At 40.5% G+C, this 27,748-nt stretch overlaps 1 protein-coding gene across 1 annotated transcript in view; it reads right to left on the minus strand.

Annotated features, from left to right (window-relative positions):
* LOC110532739 (ATP-dependent 6-phosphofructokinase, muscle type) overlaps nucleotides 1-21,401 on the minus strand; it is a 34,818-nt gene extending 13,417 nt beyond the window's left edge. The window contains exons 1-8 of the mRNA XM_036988808.2: nucleotides 21,164-21,401; nucleotides 7,597-7,670; nucleotides 7,196-7,273; nucleotides 6,361-6,550; nucleotides 2,281-2,446; nucleotides 2,030-2,183; nucleotides 532-627; nucleotides 188-280 (exon numbers count right to left, since the gene is read on the minus strand). Of these exons, the coding sequence (XP_036844703.2) occupies nucleotides 188-280; nucleotides 532-627; nucleotides 2,030-2,183; nucleotides 2,281-2,446; nucleotides 6,361-6,550; nucleotides 7,196-7,273; nucleotides 7,597-7,670; nucleotides 21,164-21,245 (933 nt within the window). The 5' untranslated portion in view covers nucleotides 21,246-21,401. The remainder of the gene's footprint in view (nucleotides 1-187; nucleotides 281-531; nucleotides 628-2,029; nucleotides 2,184-2,280; nucleotides 2,447-6,360; nucleotides 6,551-7,195; nucleotides 7,274-7,596; nucleotides 7,671-21,163) is intronic.
* Nucleotides 21,402-27,748: the final 6,347 nt, after the last annotated feature.

Here is a 27,748-nt window from a genome sequence, read left to right on the forward strand (position 1 = left end):
CTGTTGCAATTGGGATTGGGAAGAACACACACACACACAAACACATCACATTACACCATTACACAGTCAGACATGCTTTTGCTCATACGCATAGAGAGAGAGAGAGAGAGAGAGAGAAAGAGGGTGAAAGAGAGAGAGTGTGAAAGAGACAGGGTGAAATAGAGAAGAGAGAGAGAGAGAGACCTACCAGGATTCTGTCGAAGGCGGAGGGGGTACCGCCTCTCTGCACGTGTCCCAGGACAGTGGTACGGGTGTCAAAGCCCAAATTCTTCTCCACCAACTACAAACGTAAACACACGGAGAGCTGCTAGCAACTGACTGTTTAACCCTATTCAACCCCTGGTAGACAACGCAGTAGAATATTAATGCTTTAACTCTGAGGTAATATTTGGGAAATGGGCTAAAAGTAACCTTGTCCACATAGAGTGAAATGGTTGGTGGACGAGACTACTCTAAAAGAGGTCTTAACAAACAAGCAAACAAAACCATTTGAACTGCTAGGAACAGTAATATGAGGGAGAGTTTGCTGACCTTCTTGATGTCTTCAGAGCCAATGGGTTTTCCATCTCTGCCCATAGCTCCCTCTGCCACAATGATCACATTCAGACGACATCCTCTGGCCCTTTGCTGTCAGAGACACAATACGTCAGTTTGGTGATTAGGTACCAAGGGTGGAAACAGATAACTGGAATGAAAGATTGTGGTGTAATGTGTTGTATTTAAAAAGTACTTCAATATGGAGAAGAAAATAGAAAATAAGAGATGAAGAGAAGAGTAGAGGAGAAGAAGAAGAGGAGGAGAAGAAGAAGTGAAGAAGAGTAGAGAAGAGAAGAAGAGGAGAAGAAGAGGAGAAGAAGAGGAGAAGAAGAGGAGGAGAAGAAGAGGAGAAGAAGAGAAGAAGAGGAGAAGAAGAAAAGAGAATAAGAGGAGAAGAAGAAGAGGAGGAGAAGAAGAAGTGAAGAAGAGTAGAGAAGAGAAGAAGAGGAGAAGAAGAGGAGAAGAAGAGGAGAAGAAGAGAAGAAGAGGAGGAGAAGAGGAGAAGAAGAGGAGGAGAAGAGGAGAAGAAGAGAAGAAGAGGAGAAGAAGAAAAGAGAATAAGAGGAGAAGAAGAAGAGGAGAAGAAGAAGTGAAGAAGAGTAGAGAAGAGAAGAAGAGGAGAAGAAGAGGAGAAGAAGAGGAGGAGAAGAGGAGAAGAGGAGAAGAAGAGGAGGAGAAGAGGAGAAGAGGAGAAGAAGAGGAGAAGAGGAGAAGAAGAGGAGGAGAAGAAGAGGAGAAGAAGAGGAGAAGAGGAGGAGAAGAAGAAGTGAAGAAGAGTAGAGAAGAGAAGAAGAGGAGAAGAAGAGGAGAAGAAGAGGAGAAGAGGAGAAGAAGAGGAGGAGAAGAAGAGGAGAAGAAGAGGAGGAGAAGAAGAGAAGAAGAGGAGAAGAAGAGGAGAAGAGGAGAAGAAGAGGAGGAGAAGAAGAGGAGAAGAAGAGGAGGAGAAGAAGAGAAGAAGAAGAAGCGAAGAAGAGGAGAAGGAGAAGAGGAGGAGAAGAAGAGAAGAAGAAGAAGAGGAGAAGAAGAAGAGGAGGAGAAGAAGAGGATGAGAAGAAAAGAAGAAGAAGCAAAGAAGAGTAGAGAAGAAGAGTAGAGAAGAGGAGAAGAGAAGAGTAGAGAAGAGGAGAAGAGAAGAGTAGAGAAGAGGAGAAGAAGAGGAGGAGAAGAAGAGGAGAAGGAGAAGAGGAGGAGAAGAAGAGGAGAAGAAGAGGAGAAGGAGAAGAGGAGGAGAAGAAGAGGAGAAGGAGAAGAGGAAGAGAAGAAGAGGAGGAGAAGAAGAGGAGGAGAAGAAAAGAAGAAGAAGCAAAGAAGAGTAGAGAAGAAGAGGAGAGAAGAGAAGAAGAGTAGAGAAGAGGAGAAGAGAAGAGTAGAGAAGAGGAGAAGAAGAGGAGGAGAATAGAAGAGTAGAGAAGAGGAGAATAGGAGAAGAGAAGAAGAGAAGAGAATCCTGTCCAGAAGGCTAGTGTCAGTCTGTCTGTGATTGTAAACATACATCAGCCAGTCTTCTGCACAGATGCCCCTCCCATCCCTCATCTGGGGGCATCTCTGGGATGAACACCCAGTCAGCACCGCAGGCCAGAGCAGTCACCAGGGCCAAGTAGCCACAGTGTCTACCCATCACCTCCAGGATGAAGGTCCTCTGGTGACTGAGGAGAACAACAACGGAAACCTATTTGTTATAAACCAGGTGCCAAAGAGACAACAGAAACCGTGTGTGACAGCGATGACCTCTCCTCTCCTCACCTCTGTGCGGTCGTGGTGATGGCATCCACCACCTCTATGATGCGGTGGAGGGCGGAGTCTGTCCCGATGGTCATGTCTGTGCCACAGAAGTCATTGTCGATAGAACCCACCATGCCTACTATGTTGAGGTGGGACGACGTCTTGGCCTCGTCATCACTGATCTTACCTGGAGACAGAGAAGTCCCACACTTCTGTCAGTTATATTCAACAGCAATTCCACCAATGTAGCCAGGCTATCTGGTGTATCTGGGATCGCTCAAAATGTTTTATGGTGAAAAGAAATGACAAAGAATGCTGAAACTGCATCAGTGGTTAAGTAAATAAACCCTGTATTGGGTCTTAATAATAAATAAGCATTTTGTACTTTCAATGAACTATCCCATTTCAATGAACTATCCAATCTCAATGAACTATCCAATCTCAATGAACTATCCCATTTCAATGAACTATCCAATCTCAATGAACTATCCCATTTCAATGAACTATCCAATCTCAATGAACTATCCCATTTCAATGAACTATCCCATTTCAATGAACTATCCCATTTCAATGAACTATCCAATCTCAATGAACTATCCAATCTCAATGAACTATCCCATTTCAATGAACTATCCCATTTCAATGAACTATCCCATTTCAATGAACTATCCAATCTCAATGAACTATCCCATTTCAATGAACTATCCCATTTCAATGAACTATCCAATCTCAATGAACTATCCAATCTCAATGAACTATCCCATTTCAATGAACTATCCAATCTCAATGAACTATCCCATTTCAATGAACTATCCAATCTCAATGAACTATCCCATTTCAATGAACTATCCAATCTCAATGAACTATCCCATTTCAATGAACTATCCCATTTCAATGAACTATCCCATTTCAATTAACGATCCCATTTCAATGAACTATCCAATCTCAATGAACTATCCCATTTCAATGAACTATCCCATTTCAATGAACTATCCCATTTCAATTAACGATCCCATTTCAATGAACTATCTCATTTCAATGAACTATCCCATTTCAATGAACTATCCCATTTCAATGAACTATCCCATTTCAATGAACTATCCCATTTCAATGAACTATCCAATCTCAATGAACTATCCCATTTCAATGAACTATCCCATTTCAATGAACTATCCCATTTCAATGAACTATCCAATCTCAATGAACTATCCCATTTCAATGAACTATCCCATTTCAATGAACTATCCAATCTCAATGAACTATCCAATCTCAATGAACTATCCCATTTCAATGAACTATCCCATTTCAATGAACTATCCAATCTCAATGAACTATCCCATTTCAATGAACTATCCCATTTCAATGAACTATCCCATTTCAATGAACTATCCAATCTCAATGAACTATCCCATTTCAATGAACTATCCCATTTCAATGAACTATCCAATCTCAATGAACTATCCAATCTCAATGAACTATCCCATTTCAATGAACTATCCAATCTCAATGAACTATCCCATTTCAATGAACTATCCAATCTCAATGAACTATCCCATTTCAATGAACTATCCAATCTCAATGAACTATCCCATTTCAATGAACTATCCAATCTCAATGAACTATCCCATTTCAATGAACTATCCCATTTCAATGAACTATCCCATTTCAATGAACTATCCAATCTCAATGAACTATCCAATCTCAATGAACTATCCCATTTCAATGAACTATCCAATCTCAATGAACTATCCCATTTCAATGAACTATCCAATCTCAATGAACTATCCCATTTCAATTAACTATCCAATCTCAATGAACTATCCCATTTCAATGAACTATCCAATCTCAATGAACTATCCCATTTCAATGAACTATCCCATTTCAATGAACTATCCCATTTCAATGAACTATCCAATCTCAATGAACTATCCAATCTCAATGAACTATCCCATTTCAATGAACTATCCAATCTCAATGAACTATCCCATTTCAATGAACTATCCAATCTCAATGAACTATCCCATTTCAATGAACTATCCAATCTCAATGAACTATCCCATTTCAATGAACTATCCCATTTCAATGAACTATCCCATTTCAATTAACGATCCCATTTCAATGAACTATCCAATCTCAATGAACTATCCCATTTCAATGAACTATCCCATTTCAATGAACTATCCCATTTCAATTAACGATCCCATTTCAATGAACTATCCCATTTCAATGAACTATCCCATTTCAATGAACTATCCCATTTCAATGAACTATCCCATTTCAATGAACTATCCCATTTCAATGAACTATCCAATCTCAATGAACTATCCCATTTCAATGAACTATCCCATTTCAATGAACTATCCCATTTCAATGAACTATCCAATCTCAATGAACTATCCCATTTCAATGAACTATCCCATTTCAATGAACTATCCAATCTCAATGAACTATCCAATCTCAATGAACTATCCCATTTCAATGAACTATCCCATTTCAATGAACTATCCAATCTCAATGAACTATCCCATTTCAATGAACTATCCCATTTCAATGAACTATCCCATTTCAATGAACTATCCAATCTCAATGAACTATCCCATTTCAATGAACTATCCCATTTCAATGAACTATCCAATCTCAATGAACTATCCAATCTCAATGAACTATCCCATTTCAATGAACTATCCAATCTCAATGAACTATCCCATTTCAATGAACTATCCAATCTCAATGAACTATCCCATTTCAATGAACTATCCAATCTCAATGAACTATCCCATTTCAATGAACTATCCAATCTCAATGAACTATCCCATTTCAATGAACTATCCCATTTCAATGAACTATCCCATTTCAATGAACTATCCAATCTCAATGAACTATCCAATCTCAATGAACTATCCCATTTCAATGAACTATCCAATCTCAATGAACTATCCCATTTCAATGAACTATCCAATCTCAATGAACTATCCCATTTCAATTAACTATCCAATCTCAATGAACTATCCCATTTCAATGAACTATCCAATCTCAATGAACTATCCCATTTCAATGAACTATCCCATTTCAATGAACTATCCCATTTCAATTAACGATCCCATTTCAATGAACTATCCCATTTCAATGAACTATCCAATCTCAATGAACTATCCAATCTCAATGAACTATCCCATTTCAATGAACTATCCAATCTCAATGAACTATCCCATTTCAATGAACTATCCAATCTCAATGAACTATCCCATTTCAATGAACTATCCCATTTCAATGAACTATCCCATTTCAATGAACTATCCAATCTCAATGAACTATCCAATCTCAATGAACTATCCCATTTCAATGAACTATCCAATCTCAATGAACTATCCCATTTCAATGAACTATCCAATCTCAATGAACTATCCCATTTCAATGAACTATCCAATCTCAATGAACTATCCCATTTCAATGAACTATCCAATCTCAATGAACTATCCCATTTCAATGAACTATCCCATTTCAATGAACTATCCCATTTCAATTAACGATCCCATTTCAATGAAGTATCCCATTTCAATGAACTATCCAATCTCAATGAACTATCCAATCTCAATGAACTATCCCATTTCAATGAACTATCCAATCTCAATGAACTATCCCATTTCAATGAACTATCCAATCTCAATGAACTATCCCATTTCAATGAACTATCCAATCTCAATGAACTATCCCATTTCAATGAACTATCCAATCTCAATGAACTATCCAATCTCAATGAACTATCCCATTTCAATGAACTATCCCATTTCAATGAACTATCCCATTTCAATGAACTATCCCATTTCAATGAACTATCCAATCTCAATGAACTATCCAATCTCAATGAACTATCCAATCTCAATGAACTATCCAATCTCAATGAACTATCCAATCTCAATGAACTATCCAATCTCAATGAACTATCCAATCTCAATGAACTATCCAATCTCAATGAACTATTCAATTTCAATTAACTATCCAATTTAAATGAAGTGTTTCCATGTGGACATAGATTTTTTTTGTGACCCTTCCCAGTTCTTAGGCGTTTTCCATAGTCCCCGTGGGGTTTGTCAGCCTTACCGGCTTTGACCAGGTCGACCAGCAGAGTGGACCACTCCGTCCTGAACTGGTTAGCTCCGGTTAGACTACCGTCACCCCCGATCACACACAGGTTGGTGATACCCAGCTTGACCAAGTTCAGGGCAGCCTTCATGCGGCCCTCCCTGGCTCTGAAGTCCATGCAGCGGGCACTGCCGATGACCGTGCCACCCTGGTAGAGAGAGACTCATTGAATCAGAATAAAGACAAAGTCCCTCAGACCGGTGCAATACTGTAGAATACTATAGTAAATACTAAAGTATTATATGTAAAAACACTACACTTTTTAAACTATAGTAAATACTACAGTATTTAATTTGTATATACCCTGCAAATCCCCCCCCCCATATAGCAATCTGTGTCACCCATAACTGAGAAACCTAAATGGCAAGTATAGACCATATTTTGTGTTCCTACAGGTTATAGAAAAGAGCAGAAGCCCTGAACTATCTGTTCAGAACCCAGTCCTGCCTGCCTGCCTGCCTGCCTGCCTGCCCGCCCGCCCGCCCGCCTGCCTGCCTGCCCGCCCGCCCACCCGCCTGGCCAGGTCCCGACTCAATCCAAATACTCTGTGGGCGCAGAGGTCAGTTTGTGTTACTGGAGCCGACCGCTGTTCTCTCATCGTCATCATCATCATCACCATCTATGAACACTCTTGGTTGTGAGTCTGTATCTGTCTCTAATATTCAAATAAAGCAGAACTCTTGGTTTCTTGTCATTCATTTATTCATACCCTCTCTAGACAGTGAGTTTATGACAGTTGTGTCCTGACTCCTGTATTGGCATCAGTGGTTGTGAGTCTGATAACAGGACTCACCAGTTGCAGCATCATGGACACACTCTCCCAGGTGGCCAGTTTAATGTTGTCTCCTCCGTCCACCAAACCCTGGTAACCCTGGAGACACACATCATCAACACAAATACAAACTATTATCTTCAACGGGGTTTCACCCACACACGAGGAACACTGCCTTCTGAAATGGGAGACAACAGCATGCTACTACAGCGACACAACTTTGCTCTCAATGTGGTTTGTGAAAGAATCTATTTCTTGGCGGTGAATTTCTTAAACCTTCAGTCAGATCAGGAATGAATTAATAGTAGAAGACACTATAGTATGGGTGATCAGCAATGATAGACAAACACATTATCAAGTGTATAAACTTGAATCACAGAACTGTGATTGTGATTGTATTATATTCTACTGTATGTCTTTACCTCATGAACAAAGTAGACTTTGGCTCCAGTGTAGAGACCAACTCTGACTGTGGCCCTCACAGCCGCGTTCATACCTGAGAGACACAGACAGACAAACATGGGGTTTTCAGGACTGCCTGAAGGCTCATATAAGCATATAACAAGTTATAAAGCCTTACACATTTCAGTAAAGTGTTGCCCTGAGGGTCAATGCTCTGCACAAAAAAAATAATAGCTTGTCAAAGTTTACAGTGACGCACACGCACGCACACACACACACACACACACACACACACACACACACACACACACACACACACACACACACACACACACACACACACACACACACACACACACAGCTCACAATGGCAGTACAGTAGTTATGACGTAAAACAACCCGTTTCACCAATGCTAACATTTAATACTAAATCAAGTTTACGTTTAGATTCAGGGTTGTCATCTGTTGTGACGTGACTATCATTAATTTGATTTTATAAATGAACTACGTTTAATTGTTACTTGATTAATTGAATCACGTAACAATCATTTCATTAGGAATGTCACGTCCTGACCTTAGTTATCTTTGTTTTCTTTATTATTTTGGTTAGGTCAGGGTGTGACGAGGGTGGTATGTGTGTTTTTGTCTTGTCTAGGGTTTTTTGTATATCTATGGGGTTTTGGTATTGTCTAGGTAAATGTAGGTCTATGGGGGCCTGAATTGGTTCCCAATCAGAGACAGCTGTTTATCGTTGTCTCTGATTGGGGATCCTATTTAGGTTGCCATTTTCAATTTTGGTTTTGTGGGTTATTGTCTATGTGTAGTTGCCTGTCAGCACTCGTGTTATATTGCGTCACGGTCGTTTGGTTTCTTTGTTCGTTTGTTTAGTGGTTTTCCTTCAGTAAAAGGAAGAATGTATGCTTATCACGCTGCGCCTTGGTCTCATCAAGGAATTTGGGGCACCACGGGAAAAGTTGTTTAACGAGTTACTATTTCCCGACTTAAACTCTAAAGATATGCAGATATCTCTTACATAAATAACAGTCAATTATGAATGATTACCTCATCAGTCTCATTCTGAACGTCGCATAATCTTTGGATCCGAGAGAACCCTAGCCCTTCTGTATATTCAGTACTGCACAAATTGATTTAATAATGTATTCATTAACTAACTAAATAATGACACAGAATAGACATACACACTTACATGAGATACATGTCCCTAGTGGACTGACAAGGTATGACGGGGCCTCCCGGGTGTTGCAGTGGTCTAAGGCACTGCATCGTAGTGCTCGCTGTGCCACCAGAGACCCTGGATTCGAGCCCAGGCTCTGTCACAGCCGGCCGCGACCGGGAGGCCCATGGGGCGGCTCACAATTCGCCCAGCGTCGTCCGGGTTAGGGAAGGTTTGGCTGACCAGGTCGCCAGTTGTACGGTGTTTCCTCCAAAACATTGGTGCGTCTGGCTTCCGGGTTGGATGTGCATTGTGTCAAGAAGCAATGCGGCTTGGTTGGGTTGTGTTTCGGAGGACGCATGGCTCTCGACCTTCGCCGCTCCTGAGTCCGTACGGGAGTTGCAGTGATGAGACAAGACTATAACTACTACCAATTGGATACCACGAAATTGAGGAGAAAAAAGGGGGTAAAAAAAAGACAAGGTATGACGGCTTATAACACATATGGAGAGTGAGGGGTAAGTAAAGAGAGGGAGAGAGAGACAAAGAGAGACAACACATAGGGAGAGTGAGGGGTAAGTAAAGAGAGGGAGAGAGAGACAAAGAGAGACAACACATATGGAGAGTGAGGGGTAAGTAAAGAGAGGGAGAGAGAGACAAAGCGAGACAACACATAGGGAGAGTGAGGGGTAAGTAAAGAGAGGGAGAGAGAGACAAAGAGAGACAACACATAGGGAGAGTGAGGGGTAAGTAAAGAGAGGGAGAGAGAGACAAAGAGAGACAACACATATGGAGAGTGAGGGGTAAGTAAAGAGAGGGAGAGAGAGACAAAGAGAGACAACACATAGGGAGAGTGAGGGGTAAGTAAAGAGAGGGAGAGAGAGACAAAGAGAGACAACACATATGGAGAGTGAGGGGTAAGTAAAGAGAGGGAGAGAGAGACGAAGAGAGACAACACATAGGGAGAGTGAGGGGTAAGAGAGACAAAGAGAGACAACACATATGGAGAGTGAGGGGTAAGTAAAGAGAGACAACACATAGGGAGAGTGAGGGGTAAGTAAAGAGAGACAACACATATGGAGAGTGAGGGGTAAGTAAGGAGATGGAGAGAGAGACAAAGAGAGACAACACATATGGAGAGTGAGGGGTAAGTAAGGAGATGGAGAGAGAGACAAAGAGAGACAACACATAGGGAGAGTGAGGGGTAAGAGAGACAAAGAGAGACAACACATAGGGAGAGTGAGGGGTAAGTAAAGAGAGACAACACATATGGAGAGTGAGGGGTAAGTAAGGAGATGGAGAGAGAGACAAAGAGAGACAACACATATGGAGAGTGAGGGGTAAGTAAAGAGAGGGAGAGAGAGACAAAGAGAGACAACACATAGGGAGAGTGAGGGGTAAGTAAAGAGAGGGAGAGAGAGACAAAGAGAGACAACACATATGGAGAGTGAGGGGTAAGTAAAGAGAGGGAGAGAGAGACAAAGAGAGACAACACATAGGGAGAGTGAGGGGTAAGTAAAGAGAGGGAGAGAGAGACAAAGAGAGACAACACATATGGAGAGTGAGGGGTAAGTAAAGAGAGGGAGAGAGAGACAAAGAGAGACAACAGATATGGAGAGTGAGGGGTAAGTAAAGAGAGACAAAGAGAGACAAAGAGAGACAACACATAGGGAGAGTGAGGGGTAAGTAAAGAGAGACAACACATAGGGAGAGTGAGGGGTAAGTAAAGAGAGACAACACATAGGGAGAGTGAGGGGTAAGAGAGACAACACATATGGAGCGTGAGGGGTAAGTAAAGAGAGGGAGAGAGAGACAAAGAGAGACAACACATATGGAGAGTGAGGGGTAAGTAAAGAGAGACAAAGAGAGACAAAGAGAGACAACACATAGGGAGAGTGAGGGGTAAGTAAAGAGAGGGAGAGAGAGACAAAGAGAGACAACACATATGGAGAGTGAGGGGTAAGTGAAGAGAGGGAGAGAGAGACAACACATATGGAGAGTGAGGGGTAAGTAAAGAGAGGGAGAGAGAGACAAAGAGAGACAACATATATGGAGAGTGAGGGGTAGGTAAAGAGAGGGAGAGAGAGACAACACATATGGAGAGTGAGGGGTAAGTAAAGAGAGGGAGAGAGAGACAAAGAGAGACAACACATAGGGAGAGTGAGGGGTAAGTAAAGAGAGGGAGAGAGAGACAAAGAGAGACAACACATATGGAGAGTGAGGAGTAGGTAAAGAGAGGGAGAGAGAGACAAAGAGAGACAACACATATGGAGAGTGAGGGGTAAGTAAAGAGAGGGAGAGAGAGACAAAGAGAGACAACACATATGGAGAGTGAGGGGTAAGTAAAGAGAGGGAGAGAGAGACAAAGAGAGACAACACATATGGAGAGTGAGGGGTAGGTAAAGAGAGGGAGAGAGAGACAAAGAGAGACAACACATATGGAGAGTGAGGGGTAAGTAAAGAGAGGGAGAGAGAGACAAAGAGAGACAACACATAGGGAGAGTGAGGGGTAAGTAAAGAGAGGGAGAGAGAGACAAAGAGAGACAACACATATGGAGAGTGAGGGGTAAGTAAAGAGAGGGAGAGAGAGACAAAGAGAGACAACACTTAGCACCCTAACCACCACTCATTTGTATTAGAAATGCTATATATATTTATGCGTAGCTGTCCTTGATCATTGTTACATCTCTGTTGAACTCGACAACTCCTATGGTGAAGTTGTTGATGTCTGTAAGGCTCCGGTTTGTCCACCAGAGGTCACAATGTCCTTTGTAGAGCTTCTCTGGTAGTGGTGTGTTTGGTTATCTTCTAGTGTTGAGGTTGAGAGCTTCAGAGCTTCTCACCATTTCAACATGTTGACAAACGTCTCATGTCTTTTGGTATCAATGGTTGATTATTCAGGGTTCAGCTGCCAATCACTTTACACACGAGTAGTATCCTGGCAATATACAGGTCTCACCATTTTAGCCACTGTGTAGCCACTGCTCCATGCTGTCTGGTATTGTAGTTTTAACCATTTGAAACGTTCAGCTCACGCTGTCCGTCAGACTGGTCTGTAGAGTATAAACTATTTTGTAATGTTCAGCTCACACTGTCTGTCAGGCTGGTCTGTAGAGTATAAACTATTTTGTAATGTTCAGCTCACACTGTCTGTCAGGCTGGTCTGTAGAGTATAAACTATTTTGTAATGTTCAGCTCACACTGTCTGTCAGGCTGGTCTGTAGAGTATAAACTATTTTGTAATGTTCAGCTCACACTGTCTGTCAGGCTGGTCTGTAGAGTATAAACTATTTTGTAATGTTCAGCTCACACTGTCTGTCAGGCTGGTCTGTAGAGTATAAACTATTTTGTAATGTTCAGCTCACACTGTCTGTCAGGCTGGTCTGTAGAGTATAAACTATTTTGTAATGTTCAGCTCACACTGTCTGTCAGGCTGGTCTGTAGAGTATAAACTATTTTGTAATGTTCAGCTCACACTGTCCGTCAGGCTGGTCTGTAGAGTATAAACTATTTTGTAATGTTCAGCTCACACTGTCTGTCAGGCTGGTCTGTAGAGTATAAACTATTTTGTAATGTTCAGCTCACACTGTCTGTCAGGCTGGTCTGTAGAGTTTAAACTATTTTGTAATGTTCAGCTCACACTGTCTGTCAGGCTGGTCTGTAGAGTATAAACTATTTTGTAATGTTCAGCTCGCGTTGTCCGTCAGGCTGGTCTGTAGAGTTTAAACCATTTCATAATGTTCAGCTCACGCTGTCTGTCAGACTGGTCTTTAGAGTTTAAACCATTTCGTAACATTCAGCTCACGCTGTCCATCAGGCTGGTCTGATATGTTCATTCTGTCATTTTAAGCACTCTGGTCGGAAAGGCGCTGACGCTGACACGCTCTTCTGACTTCATTAGGGTAGGCGGTTACTGACTGGGCACAAGTGTCACACCCTGACCATAGTTTACTTTGTATATTTCTATGTTGTGGTTGGTCAGGGTGTGATCTGAGTGGGCATTCTATGTTTCATGTCTAGTTTGTCTAGTTCTATGTTCGGCCTGATATGGTTCTCAATCAGAGGCAGGTGTTCGTCATTGTCTCTGATTGGGAACCATATTTAGGTAGCCTGGGTTTCACTGTGTGTTTGTGGGTGATTGTTCCTGTCTATGTGTTTTCACCAGATAGGCTGTTTAGGTTTTCGTTACGTTCATCACGTTCTTTATTTTGTAGTGTTTGTATTGATTCGTGTTTTACGTTTGTTCATTAAAACATGGATCACAATCTACACGCTGCATTTTGGTCCGACTCTCCTTCTCACGAAGAAAACCGTTACAGAATCACCCACCACAAAAGGACCAAGCAGCGTGTCAACGGGCAGGAGCAGCGCGAGGAGAAGCGCAATAAGGATTTCTGGACATGGGAGGAAATCCTCGACGGGAGAGGACCCTGGGCTAAACCAGGGGAGTGTAGCCGCACTAAGGTGCAGCGGGAGAAGAAACAACAGGAACAGCCCAAGGAGGAGTACAGTATGGAGTATACTACTTGGGAGGAGATCGACAGGTGGGCGGCCGACCCAGGGAGAGTGCCGGAGCCCGCCTGGGATTCGCTGGAGCAGTGCGAGGAAGGTTACCGTAGAATGGAGGCGGTGAAAGCAGAGAGGCGCTGGTATGAGAAGGCAGCACGGCGACGCGGATGGAAGCCTGAGAGGCAGCCCCAAAAATTTCTTGGGGGGGGGGCTAACAGGGAGTATGGCTACGCCAGGTAGGAGACCTGGGCAGACTCCCTGTGCTTACCGGGGGGCTAGAGAGACCGGACAGGCACCGTGTTATGCAGTGGTGCACGGTGTCTCCAGTGCGGGTGCATAGCCCGGTGCGGTATATTCCAGCTCCGCGTGTCTGCCGGGCTAGATTGAGCGTCGAGCCTAATGCCATGAAGCCGGCTCTACGCAGCTGGTCCCCAGTGCGTCTCCTTGGGCCGGCTTACATGGCACCAGCCTTGCGCTCGGTGTCTCCGGTTCGCCTGCATAGCCCAGTGCGGGCTATTCCACCTCGCCGCACTGGCAGGGCGACCGTGAGCATTCAACCAGGTAAGGTTGGGCAGGCTCGGTGCTCAAGAGCTCCAGTGCGCCTGCACGGTCCGGTTTTTCCAGTACCACCTCCACACCCCAGCCCTCCGGTAGCAGCTCCCCGCACCAGGCTTCCTGTGCGTGTCCTCGGCCCAGTACCACCAGTGCCAGCACCACGCATCAGGCCTATAGTGCGCCTCGCCTGTCCAGCGCTGTCGGAGCCCTCCTCCTCTCCAGCGCTGTCGGAGTCTCCCGCCTGTTTAGCGCTGTTAGAGCCTTCCTTCTCTACAGCGCTGCCGGAGTCTCCCGCCTGTTCAGAGCTGCCAGTTAGCATAGAGCTGCCAGTTAGCATAGAGCTGCCAGTTAGCATAGAGCTGCCAGTTAGCATAGAGCTGCCAGTTAGCAAGGAGCTGCCAGTCTGCAAGGAGCTGCCAGTCTGTAAGGAGCTGCCAGTCTGCAAGGAGCCGCCAGAGCTGCCTGTCTGCAGGATGCCGCCAAAGCTGCCAGTCTGCAAGGAGCCGCCAGAGCTGCCAGTCTGCAAGGAGCCGCCAGAGCTGCCAGTCTGCAAGGAGCCGCCAGAGCTGCCAGTCTGCAAGGAGCCGCCAGGGCCGCCAGTCAGCATGGAGCAGCCAGGGCCGCCAGTCAGCATGGAGCAGCCAGGGCCGCCAGTCAGCATGGAGCAGCCAGGGCCGCCAGTCAGCATGGAGCAGCCAGGGCCGCCAGTCAGCATGGAGCAGCCAGTCAGCATGGAGCAGCCAGTCAGCATGGAGCAGCCAGAGCAGCCAGTCAGCATGGAGCAGCCAGAGCTGCCAGTCAGCATGGAGCAGCCAGTCAGCATGGAGCAGCCAGAGCTGCCAGTCATCATGGAGCTGCCAGTCATCATGGAGCAGCCAGTCAGCATGGAGCAGCCAGATCTGCCAGTCGACCAGACTCTCCCAGATCTGCCAGTCGACCAGACTCTCCCAGATCTGCCAGTCGACCAGACTCTCCCAGATCTGCCAGTCGACCAGACTCTTCCAGATCTGCCAGTCGACCAGACTCTTCCAGATCTGCCAGTCGACCAGACTCTTCCAGATCTGCCAGTCGACCAGACTCTTCCAGATCTGCCAGTCGACCAGACTCTTCCAGATCTGCCAGTCGACCAGACTCTTCCAGATCTGCCAGTCGACCAGACTCTTCCAGATCTGCCAGTCGACCAGACTCTTCCAGATCTGCCAGTCGACCAGACTCTTCCGGATCTGCCAGTCGACCAGACTCTTCCGGATCTGCCAGTCGACCAGACTCTCCCGGATCTGCCAGTCGACCAGACTCTCCCGGATCTGCCAGTCGACCAGACTCTCCCGGATCTGCCAGTCGACCAGACTCTCCCGGATCTGCCAGTCGACCAGACTCTTCCGGATCCGCCAGTCGACCAGACTCTTCCGGATCCGCCAGTCGGCCAGACTCTTCCGGATCCGCCAGTCGGCCAGACTCTTCCGGATCCGCCAGTCGGCCAGACTCTTCCGGATCCGCCAGTCGGCCAGGATCTTCCGGATCCGCCAGTCGGCCAGGATCTTCCGGATCCGCCAGTCGGCCAGGATCTTCCGGATCCGCCAGTCGGCCAGGATCTTCCGGATCCGCCAGTCGGCCAGGATCTTCCGGATCCGCCAGTCGGCCAGGATCTTCCGGATCCGCCAGTCGGCCAGGATCTTCCGGATCCGCCAGTCGGCCAGGATCTTCCGGATCCGCCAGTCGGCCAGGATCTTCCGGATCCGCCAGTCGGCCAGGATCTTCCGGATCCGCCAGTCGGCCAGGATCTTCCGGATCCGCCAGTCGGCCAGGATCTTCCGGATCCGCCAGTCGGCCAGGATCTTCCGGATCCGCCAGTCGGCCAGGATCTTCCGGATCCGCCAGCCAGCCAGGATCTGCCGGATCCAACCACCTGCCTGAGCTTCCTCTCAGTGCTGAGCTACCCATCAGTCCCGAGCTACCTCTGTCCCGAGCTGTCCTTCTGTTCCGAGCTTCCCCTCTGTCCCGAGCTGTCTCTTAGGAGGGTCACCTATCTAGGGACGCTAAGGAGGTGGACAAAGACTATTATGGAGTGGGGTCCACGTCCAGCGCCAGAGCCGCCTCCGCGGACAGATGCCCACCCAGACCCTCCCCTATAGGTTCAGGTTTTGCGGCCGGAGTCCGCACCTTGGGGGGGGGGGTACTGTCACACCCTGACCATAGTTTACTTTGTATATTTCTATGTTGTGGTTGGTCAGGGTGTGATCTGAGTGGGCATTCTATGTTTCATGTCTAGTTTGTCTAGTTCTATGTTCGGCCTGATATGGTTCTCAATCAGAGGCAGGTGTTCGTCATTGTCTCTGATTGGGAACCATATTTAGGTAGCCTGGGTTTCACTGTGTGTTTGTGGGTGATTGTTCCTGTTTATGTGTTCTCACCAGATAGGCTGTTTAGGTTTTCGTTACGTTCATCACGTTCTTTATTTTGTAGTGTTTGTATTGATTCGTGTTTTACGTTTGTTCATTAAAACATGGATCACAATCTACACGCTGCATTTTGGTCCGACTCTCCTTCTCACGAAGAAAACCGTTACAACAAGTTTATATGAAAAACAATTCTCATTTAGAAGGCCAAAATTACATTGCTATCTTCACAAAAGTATTTTCATATGTAATCATATATTTTATACAACATTTAGATGTAAACTTGACAGATATAATGTGTTTCCTTCCTAACTTACAGTTACTGTGTTATACCATCATTAATGACATCACAAAATAGTAAACAATGTGACAATTATTCTTTAGACCACGCCGGACCATTCTTAACATTCCTATCTTATGAATATTGTTCACTCTCTTGGAAAAAAGGTTTTGGTGGCAAAAGTCTCTCTGTAACAAAGAGCGTTTCAGTCTTCCAATACTGCAGGGAAAGGAAGAGAAAGTTCTCTCTAAATTTACGACCCAGTGGTAAGGTGTCAAGACTGGCACAGCCCCCCCCCCCCCATCCCTCTTTTGTGGGAGAGAGAGGTTCTGGCTATCTTCAAACATTTGCCTAGCTGATGGGTCCTTTGATCCACTGTCAGGAGAGTCATGACACATGGTTAAACACATTAAAATGACTTTTATAGCTCTAGAGTGACTTGATACCCATATGTCAATGCTTTATACACATAAATTTCATGTGTTATCAAGCATGGACATATGGGTATCAAGTCACTTGACATTTGTGTTTTGGGTTCAGAGTGTTTTGGCTACAACATTCAAAATGGCTCCTGCACATATTTTCAGAGTGAGAATAGAGAGGGTGTCATGTCTGTAAACAGATCTATCTGACTCTACTCTATATTCCTTCCATGCTCAGAACACTGTAAAGGCCACGGTGTGTGTGTGTGCACCCTTGCGTCTATGTGTGTTGTGGTTGCTCCATACACAAGCATGGACAGGATGGTCTCTAGTTTCAACAGAGCAGCTGTGGAAGAAAGCCTCCATAACATGACATTCCACAAAAAGGTCAGAGGGTCTAAAATTAGACCCACATTTTTTGGGGGGACATAGGATCACAAGGGGGAGACGGAGGGGAAGACAGAGGAGGAACAGGCGGGAGATAACAGTGACTCAAAGGAAAAGGTTAGGGGGCACATTTGGAATCCTAGAATTGGAATCATCTAGCAATGATACAAGTCAGCAATATTAACATCAGTCATCATACTATAGACAAACTAATGTATACCACGTCTGTTCAGGGACCATGGCTGTTCAGGGACCAAGTGAAAGAAGAGAGTGACGTAGGATATTACCAGGATATCTATTCACTGTTGTGTAAAGAGTAATTAGACATATTATTCTGCAACTCTGCTAGGGGAAGATGCAGTCTACTATATAATAATCTCTTGTGGACATAGAGCATCTGAACAAATCACAGTTAACCGAGATCAAGTGTATAAAAATCTTTGTTTACATGCTAGCTGATGACTGGGCGTGAAATCATGGCCAAGAAGTGCAGTTATTTGTATGGGATGTCAGACTACACGTCCCAAAGTCCCATGGCTCTAAGAGTACAGGATAGCTATCATACTATACTTATCACGTTCTCCTCCCTGCCCTACCCACCACAGGGAAGGTAAAAGCCAAAGTCATCCATCTGCAACTGACACCTGGCTCCTGGGACTGAGCGACCAAGAACACAAGCCCCTCCAGCATCTGACTGGCATAGCTGATCTCAGTTGCCCTTTCAGTTTTTTTGTCTGCCTTACACATGCTTTGGAAGCCCTTCAGACAGAATAACTCCAGCCCTAACTCTTAGTTCAACTCAGGGTGTTTAGTTCAACTCAGGGTGTTTAGTTCAACTCAGGGTGTTGAGTTTGATATAAACTCCTTTGACACTGTGTCAGTTCAACCGAGAGAGCTGGAGGTCAGTCAAAATCAGAGAATAATGCTAGTGTAGGCTGGGACCTAAATGATGTGCTCTGTCACCTCCAGCCGCATGGGAAATGGCCCAAGACAATGCCTTTAGGACCAGTCAGCCCTTACTCCGTCAAGAGGCCCAAATGTAGGCCTATGTCTCTCTCTCTACCGTATCCAGAGGATGACTGTTGGAATATGTATGAGTAACCACATTTCCATCCACTGTTTTTATGCGTGTACAGTCATAACTAATACAACAGCATAAAAAATAACAACATCCGTGATGGAAACAGGACATTTCGGTAGAATTTTATAAATGCCGACAGATAATTTGTTTGTTGGACACGATGGGATCTTTTTGTGTCTGTAAAATCCTTTATTTGAGAAATGGAGGTAAAAAAGCCTTTAACACTCAAATATTGATATAATTACCATCATATTGAAGTAAACTTGGAGTCACGAGATGATATTTTGTGTGTTCCTCCCACTTCGACTCAGTTTATTAGTCTACAGATTAAATTAATTGTAATGAATTTCACAGGGTGGTGAAAGTGCACGTGATGAACTTCACAGGGTGGTGAAAGTGCACGTGATGAACTTCACAGGGTGGTGAAAGTGCACGTGATGAACTTCACATGGTGGTGAAAGTGCACGTGATGAACTTCACAGGGTGGTGAAAGTGCACGTGATGAACTTCACATGGTGGTGAAAGTGCACATGATGAGCATGATGGTCCTTTCCAATAAATACATCATATTCTGGTGTCATGATGATAGATGCTTGGCTGCCGTTTGACAAATACAAATAATATCCCCTACCCCCTAATAGTGTCATAACGTAGGTAGCCTACCCGCACTGTCTCTGCCAGCTGTTGGCTAGAGCGCACATGCCAAGACCACAGTGATCACATTTGCTTGATAACGCAATAGTTTTTGTGACAAAATCATTAGCACAGTTGAAAACTCATTTAACTTGTGTTTTTTATTTGATTACATGGGAATTTAACCGCAAAAGTTATTTAACTAACAGCTAAATGCTTTGTACACTGAGTATACAAAACATTATGAACACCTGCTCTTTCCATGACATAGAATGACCAGGTGAATCCAAGTGAAACGTATGATCCCTTATTGATGGCATTAGTTAAATCCACTTCAATCATTGTAAATGAAGGGGAGGAGACAGGTTAAATAAGGATTTTTAAGCCTTGAGACAATTGAGACATTTAAAAAATATATATACATTCAACTTTTATTTAACTAGGCAAGTCAGATAAGAACAAATTCTTATTTACAATGACGGCCTACACCGGCCAAACCCGGACGACGCTGGGCCAATTGTGCACCGCCCTATGAGACTCCCAGATGCAGCCTGGATTCGGTCCAGGGTGTTTATAGTGACGCGTCTAGCACTGAGATGCAGTGCCTTAGACCGCTGCGCCACTCAGGAGACATGGATTGTGTATGTGTGCCAAGACAAAATATTTAAGTGCCTTTGAACGGGGTAGGGTAGCAGGTGCCAGGTGCACTAGTTTGTGTCAACAACTGCAACACTGCTGGGTTTTTCATGCTCAAAAGTATCCTGTGTGTATCAAGAATGGTCCACCACCCAAAGGACAGCCAACTTGACACAACTGTGGGAAACATTGGAGTCAACATGGGCCAGCATCCCTGTGGAACGCTTTTGACACCTTGTAGAGTCCATGCCCCGACGAATTGAGACTGTTTCGGGGTGGAAAAGGGGGTGCAACTCAATATTAGGAAGGTGTCCCTAATGTTTTGTACACTCAGGTGCTGGGCTAGTAACGTTGACATAATAACAGGTGCTGGGTTAGTAAAGTTGACATAATAACAGGTGCTGGGTTAGTAACGTTGACATAATAACAGGTGCTGGGTTAGTAAAGTTGACATAATAACAGGTGCTGGGTTCATAAAGTTGACATAATAACAGGTGCTGGGCTAGTAACATTGACATAATAACAGGTGCTGGGTTAGTAAAGTTGACATAATAACAGGTGCTGGGTTCATAAAGTTGACATAATAACAGGTGCTGGGCTAGTAACGTTGACATAATAACAGGTGCTGGGTTCATAAAGTTGACATAATAACAGGTGCTGGGTTAGTAAAGTTGACATAATAACAGGTGCTGGGTTAGTAACGTTGACATAATAACAGGTGCTGGGTTAGTAAAGTTGACATAATAACAGGTGCTGGGTTCATAAAGTTGACATAATAACAGGTGCTGGGCTAGTAACGTTGACATAATAACAGGTGCTGGGTTCATAAAGTTGACATAATAACAGGTGCTGGGTTAGTAAAGTTGACATAATAACAGGTGCTGGGTTAGTAACGTTGACATAATAACAGGTGCTGGGTTAGTAAAGTTGACATAATAACAGGTGCTGGGTTAGTAAAGTTGACATAATAACAGGTGCTGGGTTAGTAAAGTTGACATAATAACAGGTGCTGGGTTAGTAAAGTTGACATAATAACAGGTGCTGGGTTAGTAAAGTTGACATACTAACAGGTGATGGGTTAGTAAAGTTGACATAATAACAGGTGCTGGGTTAGTAAAGTTGACATATAATAACAGGTGCTGGGTTAGTAAAGTTGACATAATAATAGGTGCTGGGTTAGTAAAGTTGACATAATAACAGGTGCTAGGTTAGTAAAGTTGACATAATAACAGGTGCTGGGTTAGTAAAGTTGACATACTAACAGGTGATGGGTTAGTAAAGTTGACATACTAACAGGTGCTGTGTTAGTAAAGTTGACATACTAACAGGTGATGAGTTAGTAAAGTTGACATAATAAAGAACAGACTCTATATGCTCCCAATCACCATCTAATACTTCTAATACTGAAGCACACGTACACACACACTCAAATATGTGTACAGACGCACGCAGTCACACACACACAAACCAACCCACACTGTCTCTCTGATGACACACACACATACACTTCTTACCTTGGGCATCACCTCCTGAGGTCAGCACGGCGACAGACCGGCCGATACCCATCTTGGTTGGATCCATGCTTGTTTGTGACATGGTGTCTACAGGGCTCAACTCCAACCAGGTGGTGGCACTAAGGAAGGAAAGGAGATGGCTATGTCTGATACTCTCCTATGGCAGATACCCTGCATCTCAGAGAGAGAATGGTAACGGCACCAGCTTTATAAGACACTACCCCTTGGTCCCCCCCCCGCATAACACATGCGTGCGCGCACACACACACACACAAACACACACACAGACACACACACACACACAACTCTGGGCTAAATATACAGTACCAGTCAAAAGTTTGGACACACCCACTCATTCCAGGTTTTTTTAATTTTTTTATTTTTTTTAAATTTTTTTTACTATGCTCTACAATGTAGAATAATAATGAAGACATCAAAACTATGAAATAACACATATGGAATCATGTAGTAACCAAAAAAAGTGTTAAACAAATCAAAATATATTTTAAATTTGAGATTCTTCAAAGTAGCCACCCTTTGTCTTGATGACAGCTTTGCACACTCTTGCAATTCTCTCAACCAGATTCATGAGGTAGTCACCTGGAATGCATTTCAATTAACAGGTATGCCTTGTTAAAAGTTGATTTCTGGAATTTCTTTCCTTCTTAAAGCATTTGAGCATTTGAAACTACTACTAAAAGACACCAATAAGAAGACTTGCTTGGGCCAAGAAACACAAGCAATTAATATTTGACCAGCGGAAATCTGTCCTTTGTCTGATGAGTTCAAATTTTACATTTTTGGTTCCAACCGCTGTGTTTTTGTGAGATGCAGAGGAGGTGAATGAATGATCTCCGCATGTGTGGTTCCCACCATGAAGCATGGAGGAGGTGTGATGGTGTGGTGGTGCTTTGCTGGTGACACTGTCAGTGATTTATTTAGAATTCAAGGCACACTTAACCAGCATGGCTACCACAGCATTCTGCAGCGATACGCCATCCCATCTGGTTTGCGCGTAGTGGGACTATAATTTGTTTTTCAACAGGACAATGACCCAACACACCTCCAGGATGTGTAAGGGCTATTTTACCAAGAAGGAGAGTGATGGAGTGCTGCATCAGATGACCTGGTCTCCACAATCACTCGACCTCTAAAAATTAGGGGTTCAACATAGGTTCTTCTAAGATCCTCAAAGTTCTTTGAAGAAACTTAGGGTTCTGGGCACTGAAAATTCCTCCCAAAAGGTTCTTCCAAGAACCCCATAGGAGGTTGGGTTCATCGAGGAACCTCCTTATTTGGTGGAGGTTCTTGCAGGAACCTAACTGCCCAACTGAAACGTTTGGATTTGAAAGGACAGCAGGTGCAGGCACTTAACTGAAAAAATGTTAAGATCTCCTCAATTTAAGTTAAATTGTAGGACCCCTTTGTATGACCTAAATATATATATATATTGTTTTTTGAAGATTCCATTTATCTTTTCATATTTGTGCAAATCTTTCTAAAACAGAGGAGACTATAAGAATATGTAGACTATAAGAATATGTAGACTATAAGAATATGTAGACTATAAGAATATGTAGACTATAAGAATATGTTGGCTATAAGAATATGTAGACTATAAGAATATGTAGACTATAAGAATATGTAGACTATAACAATATGTTGGCTATAAGAATATGTAGACTATAAGAATATGTTGGCTATAAGAATATGTAGACTATAAGAATATGTAGACTATAAGAATATGTAGACTATAAGAATATGTAGACTATAAGAATATGTAGGCTATAAGAATATGTAGACTATAATAATATGTAGGCTATAAGAATATGTAGACTATAAGAATATGTAGACTATAAGAATATGTAGACTATAAGAATATGTAGGCTATAAGAATATGTAGACTATAAGAATATGTAGACTATAAGAATATGTAGACTATAAGAATATGTATATAAGAATATGTAGGCTATAAGAATATGTAGGCTATAAGAATATGTAGACTATAAGAATATGTAGACTATAAGAATATGTAGACTATAAGAATATGTAGACTATAAGAATATGTAGACTATAAGAATATGTATATAAGAATATGTAGGCTATAAGAATATGTAGGCTATAAGAATATGTAGGCTATAAGAATATGTAGACTATAAGAATATGTAGACTATAAGAATATGTAGACTATAAGAATATGTAGACTATAAGAATATGTAGACTATAAGAATATGTATATAAGAATATGTAGACTATAAGAATATGTAGACTATAAGAATATGTAGACTATAAGAATATGTAGACTATAAGAATATGTATATAAGAATATGTAGACTATAAGAATATGTAGACTATAAGAATATGTATATAAGAATATGTAGGCTATAAGAATATGTAGACTATAAGAATATGTAGACTATAAGAATATGTAGACTATAAGAATATGTAGACTATAAGAATATGTATGCTATAAGAATATGTAGACTGTAAGAATATGTAGACTATAAGAATATGTAGACTATAAGAATATGTAGACTATAAGAATATGTAGGCTATAAGAATATGTAGACTATAAGAATATGTAGGCTATAAGAATATGTAGACTATAAGAATATGTAGACTATAAGAATATGTATATAAGAATATGTAGACTATAAGAATATGTAGACTATAAGAATATGTTGAAGAATATAAGAATATGTAGGCTATAAGAATATGTAGACTATAAGAATATGTAGACTATAAGAATATGTTGAAGACTATAAGAATATGTAGGCTATAAGAATATGTAGACTATAAGAATATGTATATAAGAATATGTAGACTATAAGAATATGTAGACTATAAGAATATGTAGACTATAAGAATATGTAGACTATAAGAATATGTAGGCTATAAGAATATGTAGACTATAAGAATATGTAGGCTATAAGAATATGTAGACTATAAGAATATGTAGACTATAAGAATATGTTGACTATAAGAATATGTAGACTATAAGAATATGTAGGCTATAAGAATATGTAGACTATAAGAATATGTAGACTATAAGAATATGTAGGCTATAAGAATATGTAGACTATAAGAATATGTAGGCTATAAGAATATGTATGCTATAAGAATATGTAGACTATAAGAATATGTAGACTATAAGAATATGTAGACTATAAGAATATGTAGGCTATAAGAATATGTAGACTATAAGAATATGTAGGCTATAAGAATATGTATGCTATAAGAATATGTAGGCTATAAGAATATGTAGACTATAAGAATATGTAGGCTATAAGAATATGTAGACTATAAGAATATGTAGGCTATAAGAATATGTAGACTATAAGAATATGTAGACTATAAGAATATGTATATAAGAATATGTTGACTAAGAATATGTAGGCTATAAGAATATGTAGGCTATAAGAATATGTATGCTATAAGAATATGTAGACTATAAGAATATGTAGGCTATAAGAATATGTAGACTATAAGAATATGTAGACTATAAGAATATGTAGGCTATAAGAATATGTAGGCTATAAGAATATGTAGACTATAAGAATATGTAGGCTATAAGAATATGTATATAAGAATATGTAGACTATAAGAATATGTAGGCTATAAGAATATGTAGACTATAAGAATATGTAGACTATAAGAATATGTAGACTATAAGAATATGTAGACTATAAGAATATGTAGACTATAAGAATATGTAGGCTATAAGAATATGTAGACTATAAGAATATGTAGGCTATAAGAATATGTAGACTATAAGAATATGTAGACTATAAGAATATGTATATAAGAATATGTTGACTAAGAATATGTAGGCTATAAGAATATGTAGGCTATAAGAATATGTATGCTATAAGAATATGTAGACTATAAGAATATGTAGGCTATAAGAATATGTAGACTATAAGAATATGTAGACTATAAGAATATGTAGGCTATAAGAATATGTAGACTATAAGAATATGTAGGCTATAAGAATATGTATATAAGAATATGTAGACTATAAGAATATGTAGGCTATAAGAATATGTAGACTATAAGAATATGTAGACTATAAGAATATGTAGACTATAAGAATATGTAGACTATAAGAATATGTATGCTATAAGAATATGTAGACTATAAGAATATGTAGACTATAAGAATATGTAGACTATAAGAATATGTAGACTATAAGAATATGTATGCTATAAGAATATGTAGACTATAAGAATATGTATGCTATAAGAATATGTAGACTATAAGAATATGTAGACTATAAGAATATGTATGCTATAAGAATATGTAGACTATAAGAATATGTATGCTATAAGAATATGTAGACTATAAGAATATGTAGACTATAAGAATATGTATATAAGAATATGTAGACTATAAGAATATGTTGGCTATAAGAATATGTAGACTATAAGAATATGTAGACTATAAGAATATGTAGACTATAAGAATATGTAGACTATAAGAATATGTAGACTATAAGAATATGTAGGCTATAAGAATATGTAGGCTATAAGAATATGTAGACTATAAGAATATGTAGACTATAAGAATATGTAGACTATAAGAATATGTAGACTATAAGAATATGTAGACTATAAGAATATGTAGGCTATAAGAATATGTAGACTATAAGAATATGTAGGCTATAAGAATATGTAGACTATAAGAATATGTAGGCTATAAGAATATAAGAATATGTAGACTATAAGAATATAAGAATATGTAGACTATAAGAATATAAGAATATGTAGACTATAAGAATATGTAGACTATAAGAATATGTATATAAGAATATGTAGACTATAAGAATATGTAGACTATAAGAATATGTAGGCTATAAGAATATGTAGGCTATAAGAATATGTAGACTATAAGAATATGTAGACTATAAGAATATGTAGACTATAAGAATATGTAGACTATAAGAATATGTAGACTATAAGAATATGTAGGCTATAAGAATATGTAGGCTATAAGAATATGTAGACTATAAGAATATGTAGACTATAAGAATATGTAGACTATAAGAATATGTAGACTATAAGAATATGTAGGCTATAATAATATGTAGGCTATAAGAATATGTAGACTATAAGAATATGTAGACTATAAGAATATGTAGACTATAAGAATATGTAGACTATAAGAATATGTAGACTATAAGAATATGTAGACTATAAGAATATGTAGGCTATAAGAATATGTAGGCTATAAGAATATGTAGACTATAAGAATATGTAGACTATAAGAATATGTAGACTATAAGAATATGTAGACTATAAGAATATGTAGGCTATAAGAATATGTAGACTATAAGAATATGTAGGCTATAAGAATATGTATATAAGAATATGTAGACTATAAGAATATAAGAATATGTAGACTATAAGAATATGTAGACTATAAGAATATGTATATAAGAATATGTAGACTATAAGAATATGTAGACTATAAGAATATGTAGGCTATAAGAATATGTAGGCTATAAGAATATGTAGACTATAAGAATATGTAGACTATAAGAATATGTAGACTATAACAATATGTAGACTATAACAATATGTAGACTATAAGAATATGTAGACTATAAGAATATGTATGCTATAACAATATGTAGACTTTAAGAATATGTAGACTATAAGAATATGTAGACTATAACAATATGTAGACTATAAGAATATGTAGACTATAAGAATATGTATATAAGAATATGTAGACTATAAGAATATGTAGACTATAAGAATATGTAGACTATAAGAATATGTAGACTATAACAATATGTAGACTATAAGAATATGTAGACTATAAGAATATGTAGACTATAACAATATGTAGACTATAAGAATATGTAGACTATAAGAATATGTAGACTATAAGAATATGTATATAATAATATGTAGACTATAAGAATATGTTGGCTATAAGAATATGTAGACTATAAGAATATGTAGACTATAAGAATATGTAGACTATAAGAATATGTAGACTATAAGAATATGTATGCTATAACAATATGTAGACTATAAGAATATGTAGACTATAAGAATATGTAGACTATAACAATATGTAGACTATAAGAATATGTAGACTATAAGAATATGTAGACTATAAGAATATGTATATAAGAATATGTAGACTATAAGAATATGTTGGCTATAAGAATATGTAGACTATAAGAATATGTAGACTATAAGAATATGTAGACTATAAGAATATGTAGACTATAAGAATATGTAGACTATAAGAATATGTAGGCTATAAGAATATGTAGGCTATAAGAATATGTAGACTATAAGAATATGTAGACTATAAGAATATGTAGACTATAAGAATATGTAGACTATAAGAATATGTAGACTATAAGAATATGTAGGCTATAAGAATATGTAGACTATAAGAATATGTAGGCTATAAGAATATGTATATAAGAATATGTAGACTATAAGAATATAAGAATATGTAGACTATAAGAATATGTAGACTATAAGAATATGTATATAAGAATATGTAGACTATAAGAATATGTATGCTATAACAATATGTAGGCTATAAGAATATAAGAATATGTAG

Source organism: Oncorhynchus mykiss, chromosome 9 (genome assembly GCF_057628025.1).
Source record: "Oncorhynchus mykiss isolate SJ-2025 chromosome 9, ASM5762802v1, whole genome shotgun sequence".
NCBI classification, from domain to species: domain Eukaryota; kingdom Metazoa; phylum Chordata; class Actinopteri; order Salmoniformes; family Salmonidae; genus Oncorhynchus; species Oncorhynchus mykiss.